Source organism: Rissa tridactyla, chromosome 3 (assembly GCF_028500815.1).
Source record: "Rissa tridactyla isolate bRisTri1 chromosome 3, bRisTri1.patW.cur.20221130, whole genome shotgun sequence".
Taxonomy (NCBI): domain Eukaryota; kingdom Metazoa; phylum Chordata; class Aves; order Charadriiformes; family Laridae; genus Rissa; species Rissa tridactyla.
In genome coordinates this window covers 61377544-61399837 of record NC_071468.1, presented here as the reverse complement: position 1 = coordinate 61399837, position 22294 = coordinate 61377544, and the positions used below count along the sequence as shown (strand labels likewise).

The 22294-nt window shown below is 37.3% G+C and overlaps 1 protein-coding gene across 2 annotated transcripts in view; it reads left to right on the top strand.

Moving 5' to 3' along the window:
- Positions 1-2384, top strand: part of VTA1 (vesicle trafficking 1) — a 41449-nt gene extending 39065 nt beyond the window's left edge. For both annotated transcript variants that reach the window (XM_054197415.1, XM_054197414.1), the window contains exon 8: positions 1253-2384. In XM_054197415.1, the coding sequence (XP_054053390.1) occupies positions 1253-1398 (146 nt within the window). In that variant the 3' untranslated portion in view covers positions 1399-2384. The remainder of the gene's footprint in view (positions 1-1252) is intronic.
- The last annotated feature ends 19910 nt before the right edge of the window (positions 2385-22294 follow it).

The window sequence follows — 22294 nt, the reverse complement described above, 5'->3', positions numbered from 1 at the left end:
TTGAAAGAAAGGGATCCAGCTAACTGAAATTGTAACAAAAATGCATTTAAGTATATTCATGTCCTTGCTTAAAATTAGAAAGCTGTACTTAGAGAGCTAAATCTTTGTTTAACCAATTTTATATGAAATCTATGGTGCATTATAAAATGCATTTTTTTTTCTTTATCTGTGAAATCTGTTCATTGCTTATAAGATACTGTGGGGAAGCCTATTAAATAAATACATAATTCTTTAGTATTGCATATAATTATTTATCCATGTCCATAAAAATCAGTCTTTTACAAGTTAAGTTGTTCTGAAAGAACACAAGTAAAGGTTTTATAATTTATCCGTAGATTATTGGGGTGGCATGGGATTAGTCTTAAAATTCCCAGTGAATTTGTGGGTGGAAGGCGGGACAGTAACATAACTGCTTTATTTTATGCACACATCAGTGATGCTATTCATATATTAAATCTTCTGCCAGTTAGGTCATAAGTCCCTTCTGTGCTTTCTATAAGACTGAATGCAGGTGTTTGAGCATTACAGAATTCCCAATTTTTTAACTTATGTCAAGAAAATATTCTGATTAACAAGTAACAGTTAATGGTTTTATACTATATTATGAAAATATTTTTTGCTAGTGTTCTCTGGTATTACAAAAATGGGCACATTTAATGAGATCAATGTTGTTCTCATTCACCTTACATAAAATTGGAAATATAAACATTACTTGGATAAAAGAGAAATATAAAATGTGCACAAACATGCCAGTGAGAAATGCTTCTACGTTTTGAAAGGTTGTTCCGGTTGAGAAGGAACCGTTTCTAACTATGTATCATTCCTGAAGAAAAGGGCAAAGTAACGATACTGTTAACACAAAAAACACTGTCCTTGTTTCTTGTGGGTTGTAGTATGATTACAGCTAACTTATTGTTGTTGAAAAGCTCTCCTTTGCTGCCTTAGATGAAGAGCAGATCTTTCTCAAAGGTATTGACTTACTTTTGAAAGGCACTGGGCATACAAATACCAGTGTTTAGAAAGATCCTCTTATATTTTTCAAATGCCAGCAGCAAAGAAGTTAAGCATTATGCGAATGGGAAGAAAAATGAATAGAAGAAACCCTGTAGCTTGGTCTTTGTAATATTACCACAAATATTAGCCTGGTTTTCATAATATTATCGCAAATATAAGTAAAACACAGAAATCACGTGAAAGAAAGCCTCAGTCAGATTTCTTTTATAGTAACTTGGTAATACTTATGTTTTTGCAGGGGAAGTCCGTTTGACTCCAGAGGACTTTGCCAGAGCTCAAAAATATTGCAAATATGCTGGCAGTGCTTTGCAATATGAAGATGTGAGCACTGCTGTGCAGAATCTACAGAAGGCCCTCAAGTTACTGATTACCGGCAGAGAATGAAGCCTTTATTCAACAGATTCACGTCTTTTGCCTAAAGAACTAACAGCTTATTACTGTACCTGTTAGGGGAGCGGAGTTACACAGACATTCTCAATCCCATCACCCGTGACAATGAAATCACTGTTTCAGTGTCATAATAGCAATTAATGGTACAGTAGGAATCTCTGTTTTCACTTTACAAACAGTGGAGCTAGAAACATATGAATGCAGTGGGTTGATGTAAGCTCAATACTGAAGAAAGTATTGTGAACACCACTCAAGTTAGAATTCATCTTGCAATATTTAGATTATTGGAATGCTGAATCTGTAAAAAACTTGCGTGTAAGAATGTTCTGTTAAAATTCTTACTCAGATTTTACTATTTCAAACAGTTATTTAAAAAGTATAATAGCTTTAAAACGATAACTAAGATTAGCGCTTTCCTCCTGAAATGAGAGCATGTGAGAAAGCTGACAGATTCACAATGGAAGGGACTTTTTTCCTATAAATTGTGTATTATCTGAGACATAAGTCAAAGGTGAGGGAGACTTGAGGACATTTGTATTTCATTTTAAAACATGCTGGAAAAAGCATCTCTTGATACTTCAGAGAGTCATTTTGATGGTGTTCCAACCCAGTCCCCCACAACTGTACGGACTGCTACGTGTATTCTTGATTATTGGTTCTTGCTCCTTTTGTGTGAAAACTTACAATTTTGTATATGTATGGGTAATTAAGAGAAAGTACTAATATTTATCAGAGGTGAACCTGAAACTGGAGACAGAGGTTCTAAACAACGTGAACTTTTAGGGAGATTTACTTCGTAGCTGTTCCATCTTTTTAAGAGTTTGAAACAAAAGCCTGTTCTTCAGCCATTAAAGCACTGTAGGTTCATCTCTGGTATTAGTGTCATAGAGCTTCATATTTCCAGCTAATATTCTTCCTGTCTGCTTTGTTGTGGAGACTTTTTGGACTTGGGATTTAATTAAAATAGCTTGGAAACTGAATTTTGAGTCTTTATGAGGTCTGCCCTTGCAATTACAGAGCTCTTGGTTGTCAAAAATCCATCCATGCTCTTTAAAAGAAAGAATAAGTAGTCTTTTAACCGAGGTGACATAATAACTGAGTACACCGTAAAGCATGTCTGATTTATATAATAACTTTAATGACATATTATCTGATCTATATTTCTTTCCAAGCTGCCGGTTCAAATCCATGTATTCTTTATAGCTGCACTATTCTGCCGTGACTAAAATAAGTCTGATATTCAAAGCAAAAAGATGAGGAAAAGAAAATCAAACATAAGCATGCATTAAAGTTTAGCTGGTTGTATCCTTTCAAGGGTGTAGAGTCTTTGACAGCAGGTTTGAAAAGAGTGGTATGAAACTTGTAAATGTATGTTTAAGCATTTTAGTTGACTGAGATTTAATAGATAAAACACCTGGTATTGTTTGTGTTGCTTTCTGATACAGGATAGCATGCTAATGTGGACAGTGATTTGGATTAGATTTTAATTATTTTGGGAAATTTAGAATAAATCAGTCGGAAACTTTTTTTCACAGTAATGCTGTACAAACCTGGGCAGTAAGGCTCTGTTTTGTACAGTGCTTCATGCAAGATAGATCCCTGACCTCAGTATGAAACTGAATTACTGTAGATTATTCCATATATATTATTGTGGTGTTAGACTGTGATTGGAAAAGTTGCTTTTCAGTTGAAAGAAGGATGCAGAACGTCGATCCGTGTAGAAATATATATATTGCATTGCTATGAAAACTCAGAAGTTGCTTTCATTCGGGATCATACCACTATTTACTAATACCACCTTCAGTCTCCGGCACTCGAAGGAGGAAAGTCAGTTTTCTTGTTTCTATTTATAAAATAATGAAAGGAACTTCAGGGCTTTTGTATTACATGGAAAAATAAGCAAGCGATGATATAATATTGTATTAATATGAGGCTTTTCAATTAAAATTGATACTATTATTTTTTTGGTGATTGAATGATGTGAAATGGAGGTACATAACTAAGAAGGTTGCAAATGAAAATTTAGTATTTCTTGAAGTGTATAAAAGATTGTCTGAAGGCCATGTTTGTGTTGAACCTCTAGATTCCTCTAGGAAAGGAGGTAATAAGAAATGAAAAAGCCATAAGCAATTTTTTTAAGTGATCATTTACAAATGTGTAACCTTCTTATGTCTAGAGAGAAATTAAAATAAATGTCTCTGAGGGGAATGGAGATGAAAATGCTAATACAAAAGTTTAAGAATTTCTTAGAGACGCTATCAGAACATTCTTTCTGAAAACAGATTGGCATTTAGAGTATTTATCATATAAAATTCTCATGAATTTTGTAAAAGTAAATATATCCTAATACCGACCTTCAGACCACAATACCTGAATTAGCATATTGAATTTTATTTTGCATAAAATTATTTTGCTCTGATCATTTATTTTTTAATTTAGAAGTTTTGTAACAGGCCATCAAACCATGTTTGAAGACACATCTTTAAGCTGCTAACATTTAATGCAGCAGACTCTTGAGTATTTATCATCCAAACTGATGCCTGCAGTAAATTACAGCAAAAGGTTCCCATTCCATTAAGTATAGCCTGTGGGACAGCTTTAAATGTGGCAGATAGCCCAAAAGTGCAAAGCAACGTTGCAGAACAGTTCAAAAAGTGTACATATTTGAAAATGTCAGGAGAATGTAGATAGATAGCCTGTAATTATTCCAAATTGGAATTTGTGGTAGGCACAGGAATTTATGGCCCCATTGTTAAATATTGTGTGAGCTTTAAGTGTTGACTGATTCATTTTACAGGCGCTCTGAACGATAAAGTATCAACCCATAGCTCCTCTTAAACCAATTCCCAATACGTACCAGTGCAGTATTAAATAAAGGAGGGTGCCGGTTTTGTTTCATGCTACAGCCAACAACTCTCCCTTCTTCAGTATGACTGCCACCTACATGTGTGTTGGCCTTTCTCCTTTGAATTGTGAGTTCTCAATTTTCTCAGTCTTGTTCAAGAAAGGAGAAGTAGTGTTTTCTGTCAGGTGTTCCATGTTCGGTTTCACTGCTTTTGTAGGCTAGAATTTTAGTAAATCTGTTCAGTGTTTGTTACTTAAAAGGCTTTTGCTATTACTTAATATTTTTGCAGTTCTTTATACTTTTTCCTCTCTGCAGGCAAGTTCCATGCAGGATTCCTACAGAAGTCTTTGAAAAGTATCTTGCGGAGCAGGCCATTGTTTATGAAATGGTGGAGATTTTTTCAAATGTGCACTAATTGGATTTACTAATACTGGAGGTGTTCTTTTCCAATTATTGCAGTCATTTCAGGTGGAATTTTTAATGATGTCCTTTGTAAGTGAAGTTTCAGAAGCACAGACTTAAGTATAATCATATTTCAGGATGTGATGGTAGTTGTAGTATTTGATGCTATATAGTATTTACCTACGAGAAATTAACAACAGAGAAACTTCCTGTCTGAAGTAGGATGGGGGAGACAAGAGGGCAGTCCATGTAGGCACGTGTGTCTGTGTCCCTATAGTAATATAATTCCTGTGCGTTTATAATATAATGCATGTAAATTCAATGGTGAGCTATAAGAATGCCTTCCAAAAAACATAATTGGTACCTTGTTTGCAAGTATTGGAAAATGTCAGATACAAACATATACACAAATATGCTGACACATGTTGTTCTTGATGCTAAACTTTAAATGGGCTAGTACAGTGCCATAAGTTAACTTTTAATTGAGCAGTATTCCAAATGAGTGATCTTTGATTTTTCTCCTTTTTTGGGTCAACAGTAATATAGGAGCCTGGTACAAAAAGAATGAGAACACAAATTTAGAGGAAGTTAGATTTACTGAAGATAGTTTCTGGGTTTTTTTAAAGTCTTCATGGTAATGTTCTGATTGATATTGGAAAGTGCCCTTCCTTATACTGTATAATTCTTGCTTCCTTTTAAAATGTCCTTTGTTGTGCAGTTTATGGAATTAGAGCCTGAGCCTGGATTAGGGAAACCTGAAGTTTGATGCTAAGTTTCTAAACCAGCAGTGCATCCTGATACTGATGCAGCAGTTGTTCTTCACAGTCACCTCAGAGTTCCTATTTTTAAATGTTGGAATTCTAACCAAGTTTTGTGGGAAAAGAAGCAATGTTGGGTTTTTTATTGCGTTGCCACCTTTCAGTGCACAGCTATAGTAACAGGAGAATTGGAGAAAACATGAATTTGCATTTGATATTTCACTATCAGCAAGAAAAGAATATGTTGACAGCAGAGCTCTTTTTGACTTACAAGAGCATTGAAACAGTCTGATCATAGAGATGTTCTGAATGTAATGCCCTAAATGATCTAAGAATAGGAACTTTGGAAATAAGAGGATTGAAAACAAACTTGAAAGAGAGTGGAGACATATGTCAGGGGAGAAAAATAAATCACCCGTCCACAGAATGGGAGGAGGCACAAAAATGATTGCAGAAGGACATGGAAGAAATACCTAGGATCCAACATGAGATGGGAGCATGGCAGTGACTGGAATGAGGTTAGAGTTGTTGGGTGGTTTATTTAGCACCTTGAAAGAGATGAGACAGAAGGCAAAAGATTACAGGAACATAGGAGTGGTGGGAAGGAGCACTAGAATGACAAAAAAGCTACACTTTTCAGGGGGAAAAATGTGAGTTGTAGCACAGGAGAAAGTTAACCTAGTTGAGGAAAAGATAGCAGAGAGTAAGTCCAGCTAGCTCTAAAAGGAAAGAAAAAAAAATACCAGTTGACAGCATCCTGAAAATGGAAAGGAGCAGATCTCATCCTTGGAACCTTTGCGCTCATTAAAACATGTCATATTTAATAAATAATTTGAATTGCCCGTTTGGAAAACTTAGGAGACTGCATAACTAACTTTATGGTATCTGCAGAGAACTAGAGATCCATTTTTGTCCTTAAAATGTTATCTCCTGGTTTTTTGCTTTCCTTCTTGTTTTGATTTGCCTTTGAAAAAGGTCACGGTCTGTATTTATTCTGTGGTGTTCCCATAGCTAGAGGGGAGGTTGTTGCGATTGAATACAATGCTCAGTGTGAGTGATAGCCCACATGCTTAGACATTGTCAAGTAATTTGGGAAGATAACAGATCTGGGTTTTACCTGGTGTGTGCAGTGGAGAAAAATGTAGCGATTTTACTTCCCTCCTGAGCTTCAGAGGCTCTTCAGCAGCAGTATGACTACAGTATTTAAAGAAGGGATATGTGGAAATTTACTTGGGGCCATATTCCCAATCAGAGCCCAACAAATTGATCTCTAGGAGTTTGGAGACCTACAGCTAAGCGGTTCATGAAATTGTCAACTTTTCCTTGCCACAACTAGCCCATCCGTAAAATGGGCTTCTCTAGATTTAGCACTTCTTAATATAGTCAGGATTTTTGTAATCCTGACAAGAAGTGAGAAGACAAGGGATGATTATGGTAACAAGTTCCCAACATAAATAGTTTTTAGGAGAGGCAGAGAAGGTATTAATGTGCAATGAGAACATTTATAATAAGAACAGAAGGAAATGGAAAAAAAACTTCATAGGACAATTTAGGGGACAATGGGCAGGAATAAGGAGATGTGATTATACACTGTAGTTGTAGGTCATGGGCAGCAATTTATAATTTATAGTAGTAATATCTAATGCAAATCTTAAAATTTTGGATTTATCAGAGGACGAACATAACTTCCATTCTGCGATCCTGAAATAAGTATAAATCCAGTAATAAGTTTTAATGGATCTATAAGTACAGAGTATTTTACAGGAGAAGAACAGAAAGTAAAGCAATCATATTAAAAAAATAATAAATTGTGATCAACTTCAGGCCTGTTGGTTTAACCAAAAGATTAAGCAAAAGCTTAAGTTCAGGTTGTGAACAAAAAACTTGAAGTTCTAACATGAGTAATATAGTATGTTTTCTCCTAGCCCTTGCGTTCTGACTGCTACCCCAGGTGGTCTGGGACACTAGATTTCTAGAAAATGAATGTGATTAATTCAGTTTACTTAAAATGAAGTGATGCTTGGCATAAGGCTCTAAAAATACTTGGGTGGAAACAGATTAATGTGAGAATTGAAAGATGGATTAAAGCTGGTGGAAGAAGAGACTGCAGTAAATTCTGAACTATTTTCAGGGTGGAAATTGAGAGAGACCAGCCCAGGGACACAACCTTTTTCATATGTCAGTGACTTAGGTTGAGATCACTGCCTAAGTCACATGTAATTTGTGGATGAGATGAAGTTGGGAGGTATTGCAAGTACTGCAAAGAACTGGGAAAAATTCTGTGATATTAATTGAAAGACTAGAACAGAGTGAAACTGAAAGCACAAAGTCACTCACTTGGATTCTAACGAGAAAAATTTTAAATAAAAATTAGGATACTGAAAGCTGAAGTAATTCTGATCAGCCTCACCTAGTTTAGCAGGCTAGCGCAAATTTAGGATGCATCAGATGAGATTGTTTAAATACAGAGCGTAATTAAACTGTCTCAATACCGGGTTTGATTCTGATCGTTGTTGGTGAAAGTTCTTTACTAGTAAGAGAGACAAAGATGGGCTGCTAAGATGATGAAAATCTTGTTTTTTGAAAACAGATTAAGTCTGGTTATGGAATGGCTTTCTTAAGGCATTAGGGACAAAGCATTAATGTATTTTAAGACATCTTGATAAATTTATGAATTGGATTGCAAGATTAAAGTAGTTCTAGAGCTAAAATTTCAGTTTATCAGTCACTGAGCTTTTGGGAAGGTTTTTTGGGCTTCTGATCAGCCTTGAGGTAATAGTCCATCTCCCAAAATACCGTGAAATATTACTGTAAAAAAAAAAAAGGTATTTCGAGACCTGAGATGTTGTGATGTCCTGATTTCTGCCAGTGTCTTCCAGTTATGCATCATTTTGCTTTGATGAGGTCTAATGTTTGTTATAATGCATTGTAAGCATTTTGTGAGTACTAGTGAGTGTGGGGCAGAACAAAGAGATTTTTATGTATTGTATGAGTTCAATACCTAGTGTAACTTTTGCTTATGACTGGAAGAATATCCACAGTCTGCATGTTTCTGAATGCAGATACCTTTTAAACTTGCAATGTGAAAAGCCTATCAAAGATTGAGATGTGTGGCATATTGTCAAAATATAGCACTGCTCAAAATAGAGATACAGCTTTGCAGGAACTAGACCATACTGAAATCCCTGTAAGCTGTTTTAAAAAATAGCAAATATTTCTTTTTTGCTGAAGGTAATCAGATCTATCAGCACAGTCTTGGGAAAAATACTTTATTCAGTGTAAATATTAAATCTCTATTTGTAACACAAGCATGCAGGTACTCATGACTGCTGCACTTCAGCTCAGCAACCCTTTGATAATAGAAGCTTTACACACATGTGGCCTTTATCCTACACTTACTTGCCTGAGTAACTTCACCCATGTGAATGGTCCTATTGAGGCAATAAGACTACTCATGTACATAAGTGTTTGCGGTGTTCAGGCAGAAAGCTTTCTTTGCTTGCTGTTCAGTAAAGTTATAGCTAGAACAATGGCAATGGCTTTAATGGATCCAAGTGTGGTATGCTGCGAGTTCTCCAGTGTGGGGGTTCTAATCTCATAGTCTTTATACTGACAGATTTTGAGACAGAAGTCTTGACTTTTTTCCATTTATGTTTCCTGTTGTGTTTTTTTTTTTTTTTGCTGAGGTTTTATTTGTAATTTATGCAAAATAATAATGATAAATCTTATTGAACCTAATTGCACTAGACTTGCAGAAAAGGACAGTACTCCTTTGAAGGCTCTGTCAGTATATTTTATGGTACAGATAAATCTAAACACAGCTCCTATTAGCTAAGAAATTTTTATTCTCAGCAACACCTGCAGGAACATGCACAAGACCCACAGTACAGGCCCTGCCATGTATACTGCAGGTGTTCAAGAGGGCAACTTCTATTCTTGTTCACTCTCAACCACCTACCTGAATCAGAACATTCAGCTCTCTTTTGAAGCGAGCATTGTGAACACTGTTGAAAGTTTCTTCCTCCTACCCCATAGCCTTGGTGATACATTTGTCCCACAGACTCGCTGGAGTGCTTAGCAGTTGTCCCTGCTGAAGCTCAAGAGAGATACGAACAGTGTAAAATGTGAAGGTTTCTTTCTACAGACACTTTTCGTAGTAACTGTAATGTTTGCTGGTACTGTTCAGTCAGCTTTCTGTGAAGTGATCTGTTTGTAAATCTTTCTACCTGTATGTCAGGTTTACAGATCCATGTGTATTTGGTCAGATCACTAAGGTCTTTGAACCTAAGCATATTGGAGTATGCTAAACACCTTACTACTGCATTTCTAGCACCTGCAATTTCTTTGGTTTTTGACAATGGAAATACCTATCAAGATTACTCTCTACTGAAATCTAAGTCCTAATTCCACAATTTCTTCCTCTGTCACAGTTCATCTTTACAGAGATCATCTTGCCTCTTTTGACTGCTTTGATCAGTCTTCCCAGTCACTGTAGACACAGATGCTGACAGAAACATCTGCGCACTGTGCAAATCTTCAGGACAAGTCTCAGGAGAGCCCAATTAATTTTTCCCTTGGTTCATACAGCTCCAGTCTTAGATTAAAAATAAGATTACTTTCTACAAGTATTCACTCTCAGTGACTGGTGTTCTGTTAGTCTCCTGTCTGGACATTTCTTGATCTTCAGTCAACTTCCTTGTCTTTTTAGTCCTCAGCTATGCAAAATTTAAGGACTCAAGCTCCCAAGAGAAAACATCTGGTTGTGGTCTCAACTTAAAAGCTCTTTCACATTCAAGCCTTTAGAAAAGGGAAATGCAAAACACAGGGTGGGAACGTTGAGATTTCCAGACATAATGTTTTTAGAGACTGAAGAGGTTTTCTGTTTGTAGGGCACTCTAGAGAAGACCTGAAAGTATCAGCCATTTTTATGAAACTCTTTGTCTTACTAAGACTTTGATTTAAAGTAGTTTCTTGATATTTTGGCAAGCTACTGGCAGAAGTACTTTGCAAGGATAATATGTTGAATCTGTCTACATCTTGGTAGGTTTCTCCATCATCACTCCAAAACAAAGGTCTTGCTGACTGTTACTCACTGGGTGGGTAAGTTTAACATACTGAACATTATACTCAAATATTAAATAACTTTGATGAAAAGTGCAAAAGACTGCAGAAGAGGCTTGTTTTGTTCATGTGACCAAACACAGTAGCCACCAAGTCTAGTACAGCCTTTAAAAAGAGTGAACAAACAAGAACTGAGTTGCTTTGTTTGTAGTAGAAGGCTGTCAACCACCTGACAATCAGATAACATTTGAAGACTCAATAAATAATTTCTTCTTGGATTCTGATATGATATGTCATATAACTCTCCAGGCCTCCCAGAAGGATACCAGAGAACATGCATTAATGTTTGCTTGTGTATCTCTTGATTTGTGAAGAAAATTTATCCTGCAATGAGAAATAATCCTATGAAGGAAATCTTGTTTAGCACCTGTACAGTGAGGTTGTCATTTTGATTGAGGTTATTTTTGCCCTCAGCGCAGGAAAGGCATGGACCTGTTGGTGTGGGTCCAGAAGAGGGCCACAAAAATGATGAGAGGGCTGGAGCACCTCTACAATGAGGACAGGCTGAGAGAGTTGGAGTTGTTCAGACTGGAATAGAGAAGGCTTCGGGGGGACCTTACTGCGGCCTTTAAATACTTAAAAGGGGCCTACAGGAAAGATGGGGACAAATATTTTAGCAGAGCCTGTTGTGATAGACCAAGGGGTAATGGCTTTAAAATAAAGAAGGTAAATTTAGACTAGATGTAAGGAAGAAATCTTTTACAATGAGGGTGGTGAAACATGGGAACAGGTTGCCCAGAGAAGTGGTAGATGCCCCGTCCCTGGAAACATTCAAGGTCGGTTGGATGGGGCTCTGAACAACCTGATCTAGTTGGAGATGCGCCCGCTCATTGCAGATGAAGTTGGACTAGATGACTTTTAAAGGTCCCTTCCAACACAAACCATTCTATGATCCTAAGATAAGGATAGCTACTTAATACTTTTTGCCTCTAAGGGACCTCCCTCCGCTCTAAAAATTGGTAAATTTATTGTATGTGCTATGTCGTCTTGCCCAAATCCCACACAGGCAACTTCCTGCAGACTCCATTTACGAACCTCCACAAAGGTACTGTTGTTGCACATACAGGAATTGTTTAGAGCTCTTTCTGTAGAATGCAATCCAAACTGTTCATCCTCTGTGTACAGTGACTGGCCTCTTTGACCTAATGATGCCAGTTATCTCCAGTGTTTGACAGTGGGTAACCTCAGATGTGCTCAAAATAATGAAAGTTTTTCTTCACTACATTTGAGCTCTTGTGGGTTTTGTTTCTCTTTTAGAACTCCTCCCATAACCTTGTTAGACTTGCTAATAGAATCAGGCTCAGAATATGCCTAGGAGAAAGGGAATTCAAATTATTTCTTGTCATCAAAAATGAATATATCATAGGCCAGTCTTAAACCTTAAAAACATGTATATATCGTTGAGTTTAAGTGAAGAATATCACAGGTGTCATCTTTAGTGGCTCATATTTCTCAATGAGATCAGACCTGATCAGGACAGTTCCAGATTACAGTCGTTTTCATAGTCCCAGAGCGTGGTCGTCTTCCCTTTCCTGGGCGGCAGTCAATGGATCAAGTGCCTCCAGCATTGAATACAGAAGCCAAGGCACAGTTGGTGGTTGTAACTGCAGGTTTCTGAATATCCTCTCCTATATTTGAAGCATTTGGTGATGGCTTCTCCTTTTATTGAAAGGCAGGAGCCTTGCTGTCGCTTAATCTTGTCTTTGTATTTTTGATTTACCAGACTTTTAACCAAGGTTATATGCTGTCTCCTGTAAAAAAAAGAAAAGAAAAAAAAAAAAAACACAACACCACGTTTTTTCTACTAACTATCTGTCTGGTCAGGAGAGTTGGAAAAAGTCAGTTTCTAGGGTACAAACCTGATGTTCTACATCCTTTGAGGAGTAGGTTAATTTGAGGATTCACCATAAGGTTTTTTTTCTGAAGTTTCACTTGAAACCGTTGTCTGTCCTCATCCTTAAGCATATTCACAGAAGCAAAGCAAGGTGAATGCTTTCTGTTCATAGAAGCTTATCCGCGTTGTCCTCTTATTTGTGTCTACACGCAATTGGCAGTTTTGGTGTGGAGGTCCTCTCAGTAGCCTGTGATGAGGTGAGATGTGAAGAGATAGAACCATGGATGACAGCAGGGCAGATGCTGCTGGAAGTGTGCCATCGTAAAGGAATGGATGGAGGTGCTTGAAACAGAAATGTTCTAGCTAGCGCTGCTGTATCTGTAGGTAATACATCTTAGAAGGAACTAGTTATAAGTAACTAATCTGTTTCAAACAAGTTTTTAAGACACATTTTCATCAATGAAATGACCATACTAGATATTGTTGATGAAGATGCAGTGTAAATTATAAAGTTAATGTGTGTGCAAAATATAAAATAATAGAAAATTCAGGGTGAACATTCATATTTGTCCTTCTTTCCAGCTATGCTCTGGGCAGTGCCCAGTAAAAGGACTTTATTTGGAAATCACATCACATACAAAAATTTCCACACAGAAGTGGACGGAAGAAAGAAAAATGAACCCAGATTCTAAAGTAAAACAAATGTGGAAAATTGAACTGCCTACATCTTTATTGCATTGGGGGTTTTCAGGGCCATGTGTGCTAATTTCTGCTTTCAATACTGTGAGCCTCTATTTTGATTCTGTGGGCATCATAATAAGATGAATATGTGCTTAACTCGTGTAAATGAAATTCTAGTTTTTAATGTAATTAATATTGGTCTCTGGCCAGATATAATTGAAAGCAGAGGGTTTATTTGAAGTCTTAAAATAGTAAAAGTAAGAGAGGCTAGAAATAGGAGAGGAAACTTCCCTGGCAAAATTCACCATCCTTTAAGTATTTTTCTTAGCAGATTACAGCATAGATTCATTTGATTGTCCAGAATGAGAGATTTGCACAGATATTTTGTATCCAGAGTTTTTACTAAGTTAAAGTGCTCGACTAACTACTAATGTACTTAAAATTGTATCTTAGACCAAATAGAGGCAAAGTAAAAAGCTTGGGAAACATTGATGCAAATTTCTGGTTTGCCTCATAGACATTTAAATATACTCCATACTTGGCAAGTGTGGCTTTTAAAGTTACCATGGCATAGCCATTTTTATCTGATATTTCTTTAAATGCTACAGTTGCCACCAAATGGAGGTTTGTGACTTGCATTATGGCATTTGCAAACGAGCCAAAGTGCTTCATGATGACACTGAATCCTGGACTCTGTTGCAAATGTTCAGCTGTTGGATGCAAATAGAGATTTCTTCAGTGGTTCCCCTTCCCCAGCACCACAACATCAAAAGTGTCATCAAAATGGGCAGGGAGAGAAGAGAATGACCTGGTCAGATTCTACAGGAAAAGAAAGCTAATAAAATTTAGCGTGTGAACACTGGTCTCCAGCTTAGTAATGTCTGATTCTATCATATCTAATTTAGTGTTCAGATGTCAAGTTTTCTGCTTATGGGAGGAATCTAGCGCTGTAGAGATCTTCCACTAAAATGATGAAATTAGCACTTTCCTTGGGACAAAATCAGAACTTTCAATAAGTATGTGGAATTGTGCGCAGAGAAGATTATGCAATATGAATATTTATGTGCAAGAAAAATTACTCTCTTGTTGTTTTTTTTTTCCTGTTTACCTCTTTCTGACTGCTTTCAATTACTGTTTCGTGCATGCAGCCAGCTTGTTGGTTCCTGGAGTTGCCATGAGTCATGAACAAATCACGTAAATGGTTTAAAAGAAACTCAATCTGACCCCTGCAATGTGGCAACAGTAATGGCAGGTACTTTAGACTTGTCGGTAGCTTTTTTTTTTTTTAACATTACGTTGTAAAATTTAACACGAGTTGCTGGTGAATGGCTTGCTTTGTTCTCCTGAGATATGCACCAAGCTTGCACATAGTAAGCTATTTTACGTATTGCTGCAAGTGTGATTTCCATGAATCTGTACAATTACTACAGGAACGGTAGGTTCTTGGAGAAGGGACAGATATTCTTTGGTGACATGTGATTGCAGAGCATATAAAGGAGAAGTGGGAAAAATTTCCAGGGATGGTGGTGGTGAATAATTTGAGGATGCTGGAGAAAAATCCAGATTGAGTAAGTGGAAGCAAAAATTATTAAAAACAGAAAAAAATACTCTTAAGAATCAGTTCAGTTCAGTGGTTTAGTGCTTAATTTGTTCTGAAGATTTTAGCTACTAAACTGTGCTCCTAAAAGTTTTTTAATATGGGTTCAAAATTTACACAAACTAAATGTCATCAATGGCTACCATGGTTTTGTCCGTTTGCTTCGCAATACTAGGGTCTGGTATCTGTAGAGCACAAGCTATAAAAAGAACTATGTATATGTCATGAAAGCTTTTGTGTGTCACATTTGTTCAGGTATTTTGCTTCCTACCTTTATATTACTTGCCACTTCCAAGATTTGCTTGGGAGTGGGAGTTGTAATGACCAGCTGGCGTACCCCCATCTGGGCACTCCTGGAGAGTGCAGTTTTCTGCCTGTGCCATGACATTCTTGACACGCGATAGAATGAATTGCCTTGTATTTTCTTCTGGGATACAGGTTTCCACAGCTTCTCACTTTTTGTTCTAGATGCACATTCTTGTTCAATGCAGCCTAGCACTGGACGGAAGGATTCACTTATTTCTGTATCTTGTCAGCTCTCCTAAAAGTCAGCAGACTAACCAAAGATAATTTTCTTCTCCTTACAGCTAATCTTGAATGTATTTTTCTTGAACATCTTATACAAAACAAACAATTTGTAAACTGGAAAGAAAAAATTACATCACTTTATATGATTTTATTTTTTTCTATATATAGCCTTATTCTATATATAGCCTTATTCCACATTAGCAGATACTGTTTTTTCAGTTGTTTTTCCATTATAATTTGAATGTATTATTTCTTAACAGCATACATCTCTGTTTATTTTCTCTAATTACAGTTTTGGATGTGAAACATGGCTACATTTGCCAAAATTACAATCCAGTGAACCAAGAATAGTTCAGGGGGAAAAAGTGAGTCAGTATTTTGCAGTGCAGGTTCCATTTTGATCCAGTTTTGCTTTGCCTTTTGGAATATTCTTGGATAACAAAAGTTTAGGGTACAAACGCAGATGAACCCAGGTAGGAGAGTGGAAAGCAGACCGCTGTGTCAAACAGCATCCCTCAGCTTCGCGTCACTTAGCTGTCATTACCCTGCATAACAGCTGCCAATTTTCTATATGGGCGATTTTTCTAATTAGGAGGTGTGCTGGGGTTTTTTTTTTTCCTTTAGTTCTAACTAATTTCTTTCAAATAGGAGTGCTGTTCTGGAGGGAAAAAAAAAAAAAAAGAATGTATTAATGTATTAATTTTGTCTTGGAAGCTGCTCTGATGGGTATCCAAGAGCAGTACTTCTGACCACAGTATAAAAAAAAAACCCAACAGAATAAAAGGAACAGGATGTAAGCATACCAGAGTTTTACAAAGCACCCTTCTTCTTTTAAAAATGGGAGTGTATTAATGTGTTGAAGTATATCCAGTGTCAATTAGACTACAAAGGCATAACCATCTCTTTGCAGACTAATTAGACTTCCTACTCTTGCCTATTTGGAGTCAACAGTTATTGTGTACTGCTTCCTTGGCAAAGCTAGGAGCCATGCAGAGCAGAGGATCAGACAGAGCTGTGACTTTCCTACCTTACTAATGAATCTGAACTTCTAAAGGGAGAGGTGTGCATTTTTATATTTAACTTTGATTACTTACTTTATGAATCCTCCCTGACTGGCATTAAAAAAAAACCAAAAAAACAAAAAAACCAAACAAACAAACAAAAAAAAAAAAAACCCTAGCCTTTACTTTGATTCAGTGATGGATTTCTGCTATAATGTTTAGTTTTAATTTTTATTTTACCAGTAAATTCTTATGAGTCTTATTCAACTAGTGACCCTTCTTCTATTAAGGATGTTTTCTATTTTCTATAGCACAAGCTCGATAAAACTGATAGATTTTTAAGAAAAGTTGCTGTTGAGGGGAACTAAAATCATAAAAGGTTCAACAATTTCTCAGTTCACCTGACAGAATTTATTAATCATGAAGTTTATTACTGATGAAGTTCTAATACATTTTACCGTATTCGCAAAGGAACTTGCCATTGGTGTACAAAAGATTAAATTAATCCAATCACCACTGCGGTATTCCTTGATCATCCATAACGAACGTACGTATTGGAGGGGTTCTGACTTCCCCAACTGATCTCTCTGCTTTTCAGCAAAGATAGTTGGCAGTAAAAGCTACTCATAATTTTTTAAACACTAATCCTGAACGTGCAATGAGAATGTGCTATCGCAAACAGTGTTACCAGCATAAATTCTGTTCTTCAGAGCTGTGTTTCCTTAGGATCGCTCCTGGCGTGCTTGCTGCAGGGGGGCTGGTGCAGACATGAGAGAGGCAGTGGTTGGAGAGAGACTGTCACGTACTGCTCAGGCTGTTCCCTCGGTGTCTAACCAGATTTCTGGCATTACTGGCGCAGTGAGTGCACCCATTTTCCTTCTCTGGTTGGAGCTGGTATCCAGCGCTGTGACAGATTACTCCACTGAACAACCTCATCTGCCCTCTCTGGTTTAATCCTCTCTTCCAGTGTTTTTCTGCTTTTTTTCCTGTAGTTCTGCCAAACTTGAAGAAACATTTATGTTCTAATATGTACTTTGTATAAATACAGGACCTTTGATCCTGAAGTGTGCTAATGCAGTAAGTGAGATGTAAATGACGCCAGTGGTGAAGAAGGGAAACAAACTGGGAAGCAATGTATTCTGTCCGGGTAATTTGAGGGGAGGATATCTGGGTAAATTCTACTTTCCATAAAACCTCGCGGGTTCTAAATCTTGCAGAAGAAGGTGTAAGCACTCAGCATCACTAAGGGGCTACAGAGAAGACACACAGCTGTTTCCACACAGCACTCGAGTTATCCAAATGCTAGAGACAGAAAATAAATCATGCCTGGAATTAAACTAGCTAGAAAGTCTAAACTAACCTTTTGTTTAGTGCTCGTACTTCCAGTTTCGTACTCAGTTGTGCTGATGTTTGAGTTTTAGCTGTGCTTTTGGCCAGGCCATCACAGCTCCTAGACTGAGAACAATTGAACAAGGTGTTACAAATTAGGGCTCTGTACTACCATACACTGTGGAAATTATCACAAGGAAAAACAGACAAATGATACGTAAGCAAGTATGAGTATAGTAGAGCAATTGTATTGTCCAAGTGAAATAAGGGATTTCTGAATATATATTTTTAACTCTCCAGAATGTCACTATTAAAATTACATCTTTTTAACACACCAATTCTGGGCAGATACACAGAAACATAATTTGAGAATTGCGTAGTCTAACAGTTATTTTCAAACACAATTAAGCAGGAGCTTTAATTGCCCTTCAGTTTCTTTCTTTCATGACCGAAGGCTTCATCGGGGAGAAGTAGCTATAGTGAAACACGTAGTGACATGTCATGAGATAGGACTGTATTAAACTTACTGCATGTACAAGAAAAGGATAGGCTGTAAGGACATAGAGTAAATAATTCTGCTGAAGGAACACAATATGGAGCTGCATGGAATTTATGGCACATTTTTACCAATCAAGAATTAAAGTTTCATTTTGTCACCGTTCCTATTTCCACCTCTTATATCCAACTGGGCAGGGTTAATAATTCCATGTATGAAAATAAAATACAGTCTAGAATAAAAATTTAGAATCATCGTATCCCATTCAAAAAAGCCCATAGAGAGACAAAACCTTTGCATTTCATTGATAGGTACTATTTAAAACTTATCTGCTTCCAAAATGCCAGGCGGATACCAGTTCAGTTTAAATTACCTATCTGCCCAGGTGGACAGTTGTGCTGGGTAGCAACTTCCATGAACCTCTACGGTTGTTGGAACAAGGTGAGGAAGCTTCAGGTATGTGTGGTCTATGAGAACTACAGTTGTAAGTGTAGGAAATTTGGGGAAAGCGGTATATTTATAAACTCTGGTGTCTCCATAGTTACTAATCCAACATTCTTCTCCATTCCAAAGGCAGCTTCCTGGTTTGACATTAATATTCTTCATCTTGGTCATACCTGTGATGGCAGTGATATCTTTCTGTAGATAAATTCTTTGTGTAGTTGAAAACCAAGTGGTATTCTCTGACATCATTCTTCAGTTGTTATTTCACCAGAACTGTTGATCTTGTCATTTTACGTCATAATCTTGCATAAGTATGTATGGAGAAAAAAAATCAACAAAGTAAATGAGAACCTGATCCTTAAAGTATTTCTCTGTAGATGACTTGAAGTAGATGAATGGCTCTGTTTGTACACACAAACGCATTTTCTCTGTTTAATGTAACCGCACTATCATTTATGAAAAATGATTAGCTGAGTACCTGTCATGTGAATTTAAATCCTGTTTCCTTGCTGCTTATCAGAAAGCTAGAGGCGATATGCTGTTTCTGGTGTTTTGTTCCCAGAGAAGACAGAGGTGCTACAGCTGCGGCAAATGTAAACCTGGCAGACACTGGGGACAAGGAGGGGGAAGGAAGTACGTTAAGTGCTTAAAGTTGGGTAGTGTAAATATCCTTTTCCCACTCCCCATGCCGTTGAAATCACGAATACTTAGACCAACTGATAAAGCCAAAAGGGAGCTCTTTGTTTCCATGCATAAAAAGCTCTCTAAAACTACCTGAAAGGAGGTTATAGAGAGGTGGGGGCCGGTCTCTTCTCCCAAGTAACAGGCGATAGGACAAGAGGAAAAGGCCTGAAGTTGTGCCAGGGGAGGTTTAGACTGGATATTAGGAAAAATTTTTACACCAAAAGGGTTATTAAGCATTGGACCAGGCTGCCCAGGAAAGGGGTTGAGGCACCATCCCTGGAGGTATTTAAAAGACGGGCAGATGTGGTGCTTAGAGAGACGGTTTAGTGATGGTTTTTGTCAGAGTTAAGTTGATGGTTGGACTCAATGATCTGAAAGGTCCCTTCCAACCTAGGCGATTCTATGATTCTATGACATATTTTTGAAGGCTGTTTAACTTCAAGTGAGGAGCATTACTGCAGCAAAAGTAGCCATATCGAAGTTACCATAAATACTGCTAACGGCAAAATTGCGGCAGCTTGGGTTTCAGTGCTGCTGGTTACCCCTGCTGGCCTGAGGTTAGGAGTGCTCATACAGCAGCTGAAGCCTGTGTCGGGGCTGCTTCGCTGCCATCAGTACTATGGATTGTTGCAACAGTTGGCTTATGGTGCTTCCTGGAACTGGGTTTGTTAAAATATCAGTCTCTGTACGTTACTGTTTAAGTTGTCAGATTATGCTTAAATTATTAAATTAGACTGTTAAACAGGTTCCTCTGACCGGTGAAGTAACAGTGTCCTCAATTACTCCTTTGTCTGTCAAATCAAGCATTTTGGTGATACCCTTAACTAGGGAACAGCTCACTTTAGGAATATTATTTCTAATGCATTAAATCTGCATTTTCTACTAGTGAAAACCTTTAGCTACCGATCATGTTCTACTTTTTGTCCTCAGATCAAAAATGCCTTCGAAGACCATTTTTACTGCTATACAATAATTTGTTCAATTTTGAAACTGATGGGCACTGAAACACCTTTGGAGCCATACCAAATCCAATTTAATTTGCTCAAATGGTTTCTGTTTTTCAAAGGATACGTGCAAAAATGCTACTAAAAAATCAGGCATAGAGAAGTATTTGACATCAACTGTACTTCAGTAGTATATCCCTATAACAGAAATGGGAAAAGTATTTTCTTTTTATATTTAGGTACCTTTAAAGTAAGGTTTTCACATGAATTGCCTACACTTCAGAAAAGGTGCTTTTAAAAGAACTGTGTCTTGGGGGAAAAAGAGTCTTTATGACCTTTCATACTTTGATACCAATGCAGAACTTGCGCTGACGAAGCAATTATAATAAATGTAATTTCCTTATCATATAGATACACTGCAGCTAAATGCAATTTTCAAACACAATGCAGCCGAAATTCCACTCAAATTCATTGAAGCCAAATGAGCCACTCCAGCAAAATTCATGCAGTGCATTCCCATCACACGCTGCGCTATGTTTTCCTCACGGCCTTTTAATTTGCATCTGCAATAGGCAGCTGGAAAAGATCATCCACCAAAGCTAACTTTTTCCTAGGGAGGTGAACTTTTCTAAAGTACATTTCTCATCTTCAGTTCCAGGTAATAATATGTTCCCTGTCAGCAGTTAGTTAAGCTTAATTCTGGAAACTTTGCTGAAGCTGTATCCACTCTGCAGGAGGTACCTGAATACCTGTTACATATAGTTGATTCTAGTGCAAAAGATTAGGTTTTTTAAGTGAGAAATAATGAATTTTAATTATAATTTGACTGTTACCTGGAGAAGTGAGGAAGGTAAAGGATTTTTCCACAAAAATCGAAGGAACTGCCTAAAACTCTGCTAGGTTTTATAGTTCTCAGCTGCACTTAGCTCACCTTCCGTTAGGCCGTGTAAACACGTGCTTGACCTTCCAGTGGAGCCTGACTTGCTTAGGTGTGCAGCGTTGCACTGTTAGCTTTTATTTGCTGTCCTTTGAATAAAAGTTGAATTTAACTGGCTTTATCTGGACTGCAGCCTGCTCTTTATAAGTAGAATATTAGTATTTTGATTATTAGTTGTGGAGAAGACAAATAACATGTCAATTTTCGAGGGGCCTGTAAAAAACAGTAAACACAAATTGGTTCGTTAATGGCAGCGCTCTGACATGAAAGAACTGTAAACAATAACTGGAAATAGTAGATTAGGCATGAAAAATAAGACCTTAAAACTGACTTTATGCTGCTCCTTAAGTCTCTTCCTACTATGGGACTGCCTGTTTGAATCTGTTTATTAAATCTTGGTGCTGAAGGCTGTAACAATTACAGTGTCGTTAATGACAGACAATAGCAAAGCCTTCTCTTTCAGTATTTTCACTTTATGTACAGTTTCTCAGACTTTAATATTGGGAGGAACAGTGTATCTCAGTTGTCCTGGCTCTTGTTTTTTATTGGACAGTTGCTACATCAAACCCGGTAATTCCGTAGCTGATTGGGGTGATAGCTTTCAGTGACACCTTGGGGCTGGATCTCTATGATTTCTGGTTTGATGGAACTATGTAGGGAGTTACATCAGCACAATGCCTTTTGGGAGCATCAATATGCTTTGTTACTAGCATAGTTTAGTCTTCCCCCCAGATGGATGTAAATTATTTCAGTATTAACAGGTCAGTGCTAGTCCTGTGCATTCCACTAGTTGTCTCAGTCGATGAAGTGCAACAATCTCTCTGTGCAAAGAAGGCCTGTATCCTTTTTAATTCTTTTTTAGGGAGTGTCTTTTACCTCTGGGGATTATCCTTATAGTAATCTCTCTATTTTTTTTTTAATCTTAATGAATAATACCGTGTAGTATTTTGAATTTTGAACTGACAAATTGGCAGGTATAGATTGATAGTTGCATCTAGCCAAATTAAATGTCGTTTACAACACAGCCGAGAAGTAAATGAAAAACAAGATATGCACAGGGATCCTATCCATCCAGTGGAGTGCAATGAAATCAACAAAATACTTAAAGCATTGTGCTGTCCTCTATAAAATATTTTTCTAATGGAAGCCAGGCAGTACATGCCCATGTGAAACAGACTGCACCAGGCATTCTCAATAGTGGAAAAAAAAATGCAAATCTCTTGCCGATTGGCAAGCAATTTCAGTCAACAAAAAAGGTCTAAAATAGTATAGCCAACTAGTGAGCACTA